This window comes from Schistosoma mansoni, chromosome 2, assembly GCF_000237925.1.
Source record: "Schistosoma mansoni strain Puerto Rico chromosome 2, complete genome".
NCBI lineage: Eukaryota > Metazoa > Platyhelminthes > Trematoda > Strigeidida > Schistosomatidae > Schistosoma > Schistosoma mansoni.
Window position 1 is genome coordinate 17,535,441 of NC_031496.1, and position 3,702 is coordinate 17,539,142.

The 3,702-nt window shown below is 29.3% G+C and overlaps 1 protein-coding gene across 1 annotated transcript in view; it reads left to right on the plus strand.

Moving 5' to 3' along the window:
* Positions 1-2,974: 2,974 nt before the first annotated feature.
* The window catches only part of Smp_155120 (putative synaptic ras gtpase activating protein, syngap), a gene marked incomplete at both ends in the record, with an annotated part of 63,413 nt that continues 62,685 nt past the window's right edge, over positions 2,975-3,702 (plus strand). Inside the window, 2 exons of the mRNA XM_018795928.1 lie at positions 2,975-3,079; positions 3,113-3,258. Of these exons, the coding sequence (XP_018650192.1) occupies positions 2,975-3,079; positions 3,113-3,258 (251 nt within the window). The remainder of the gene's footprint in view (positions 3,080-3,112; positions 3,259-3,702) is intronic.

Sequence of the window (3,702 nt, forward strand, 5' to 3'; positions counted from 1 at the left end):
TTTAAGTACAATGAAACATTGTATTTGGATATAATCTATGTAGAAGATTACTGACCAGCCAACTATTTAGTATATTCATTATTCAACTGGGCCATTTAGTCGCGATATTAATTTAAGTGAAATTGAACTTCTATGAACAGTAAACATCGTAAACTCTTTCCCTACTAGTTATAATCTGTATCTAGTAGCCATAATTCAATTATGCAAATACTTAAGACTATATATGATCTTTTTGGTGTTCTTTTTCTATAATATACTGTAAGTAAATGAAACATTTTTCAGTCAATTCATCATGATACTGTTTATGGAAGCTTTAGGAAATTTTAAAATTACCGCTCACAAAATTTCCGTTTTGTTGTGCACTATCAGATATAATAATGACAAGATCAATTAGATTATTTTCATATGAATGTTTTATAGTCTATGAGCCAGAAGTGAATAAATCGTAGTACCCAAGGTATTGATGGAGTGTAAGTTCACTCATAAATATGCATAATAGTGACTAAGAGTAAAAAAGTTCATAAATATTTCAAGGTGACATGGCGCTTCACAATAAAATGTCAGTAAATAATGTTTGAACTCATACACTATCCAGTATCTAAGCAATTTCAAGGATTTAAGAATTCTCATATCTTAACAATAGGCATTCGAACAGTTTTTACAGAATCGACTAATCAATGTAGTCGCTAGATTTTATGTGGAGCATATCTATTTGGTCCTTCCTTGTACCAATGTTTATGTGTTTAAATAAATAAATAACTAGATTTTAGCACTCTATAATAACTTTTAAAGACTTCCTAAGATTTTGCAATATTTAGACTAAAATTTAATTGCCCAATTGTCATATCTTCCTTTAAAATTGAGGCAGCTAACCGTAATCTTCACATTTGATCAAAAAAGCATTCAAGATGACAGCAGGCTAAACGAAAACATTAAACATGAATGAATAAGTCTCATAAACCGAAAATGTTTATACTTGAAATCTTTACTTTTTAAGATCAACTTAAATTTGTGGACAAGGATTTTTGTTTTTGAACTTCAATAAATTGAAAAGCAGAATTATTAGATGTAAATCTCGATTAGTTACTACTACTCTTCATGACAAGACAAGTTATCTGTAATTATGATGAATTGTCGAAAATCTTGGCTAAATTACACCATCCTCTTTGATAGATTTCCTTATGGTAATTATACAAGTAGATGTCAGTTTCACTAATAAATAACATCTATCATTCAAATGGCATAGTATTTAGATTCATGTGATCTCGATCAAACTGTTCGTTCATTTAAGGTATTTTAAATCTTCATTTTTTTGTTTTAAAAAAGTTATTTTCCTATTATGAATACATGATGGATTAAAGATAGAAAAGTCAGTTGTTTGTAATTGGTTTTATAGTTTTTTTTATCTTATTCAAGATTCATTAACATTTTGATGTATAAATATTAACATTGTTTATAGGATTAGATTTGGTTCTATCTATACAAAGTATAATTTTAAATGTCATCCATATTACCTATACAATAGATATAATAATCTTATAGTCAACAAATTTTTTTAAAATCTAAATTAAGGATTCGATTTCAGTTTTATCTGAAGTGAGAAATAAATGTAAATCTGAGAGATTCCAAATACGTGTTGAGATATTGTTATGTCTACAATACGGCTAGAATTCTTGCGACACCTCGATACTAGAATACAACAGGTATCTTCTCGACTTTGGGTACCTCAAATGACAATCTTATATGGAAGATATATTTGGTAGACATCAAAAAATATTTGATTTACATTGAAGTTAAGTCGGTTATATACTGAATAAATTTAACGAAAATAACCTTATTTCAACAGGCTAGATAATTTCTTCCTTATTTGTTATATTTGAAGGATTTTATTCATAAATAGATGAAATGTAAAGCTAAATACTCTGTTTAATTAAAATGTAATTGAGAAAAGTAAAGAAAGCAAACTGAAATGATAGACCGAATAAGTTGTCAGGTTTATTAGAAGGATAAAAATCATTAATAAGACGATGATAGTCTCTCATTAATCATTTAGATTCTAACTCTACGACTAAATAAATACATATTTATTGTATAAGTAGAATAAACTCAAGAATATATGCTACTATGAGTCTTTTAGTTGGGTGAACCATAAATATATATATATATATATATCCAACCTACTCTGTCCTGGGCCTTCCTTTCTAGTTCTATTCAAATGTTGTTCATTCTCCTCATGTCTGTCTCCATTTTTCGGTGCAATGTGATCTCTGGTCTTCCTCTTTTCCTCTGGCCTTCAGGACTTCGTGTGAGTGCTTGCCTTGTGACGCAGTCGGGTGATTTCCTCGATGTATGTCAAATCCACTTCCAGCACTTCTTCCTGATTTCCTCCTCCTCTGGAATCTGGTTTGTTCTCTCCCACAGTAGCTTGTTGCTGATAATATATATATAATCAATAATTTGATCTAGTAAACTCATTAGTGATTCTATTTATTGGTACGAAACCTTAAGGTAGCATTATTAATTTAAGTTATATCGATAGTCATATGTAACTCATCTTTATTGTCCGCAAAAGTATTTGATGTACACGATAGTATAAGTTTTGAATATAATCTACACATGCATGTTACTTATATCAAGAAATAAGTAGTGTGCAACTTAAAATAGTAAATTTCCTGAATATTCTTTTTAATATTTCATGTATTTCAGTTTTATTGGAGAAGATACAATAAATGGTAATTTTATGGGTTCATATACTGAAGAACCGATAAAACAAACACTCTCATCATCTCCGTCAATTTCAACTAAATGTATTCATTTATTAAATGGGAAAAATATATCAAGTGACAATATTAGTCAAAATGATATGAATTATCTAAGAAGTATACGTAAAAGACAGAGAAACATTAAAAGACAACGAAGTTCAAAATCATTTACTCACTATTCACCACAGAATCTTTGCAGAGATAACAACTATATGTCGTATCATTTTGATACCTTTAAACGAAGTTTAAGTTATCAACAAATTAAATTCAATAAGAATCCTAATTCAACTAATTCATTATTGTCATCTTCATCATCAGTAAATTTAGATGAAAATTTTGAATATTCTAAGAATAAATCTAAACAAAATTCAGTGTTCATAACTGAATCACACGTTCAACAAGTATCTCATATTTCATCAGATAATATTTATTTCCCATTTAGTAATGATAATAAAAATCCTAATAATACATCAATACAAATGGAAGAAAATAAAACGTAAGTAGATTAAGTTCATTTAGTATTATTCGTTTGAATCTTCCCACAATACTAAGTGAATTTAAACTTCACCCCATTGCACAAGCAAGTGGCTATGAGGACTCAGTGGCCGAGTAGATAACGCGATGGCGTTTGAAGCGAAAGGTACTGAGTTCGAGTCCTAAAGTGAACATCAACTCTGAGATGCAGGTACATCCAGCTGACGAGTCCCAAATAGGACGAAACGCGCGTCAAACTGGATTCCACTGCTAGCCACTATCCATCTTTGCTTGTAAGTAGATTAGTTCAATTGATTAAATGTTCTAATTTATATGAATTATATCAAATTGAAATTTTATTTAATGTAGTGCTGTTGTATTTCTGAATGCTGTAAGCAGATATTTCTTTATTTATTGTGAATCCAGGATATTGCTTAACAAAGAATAAACAATTATGAGCAAAGAT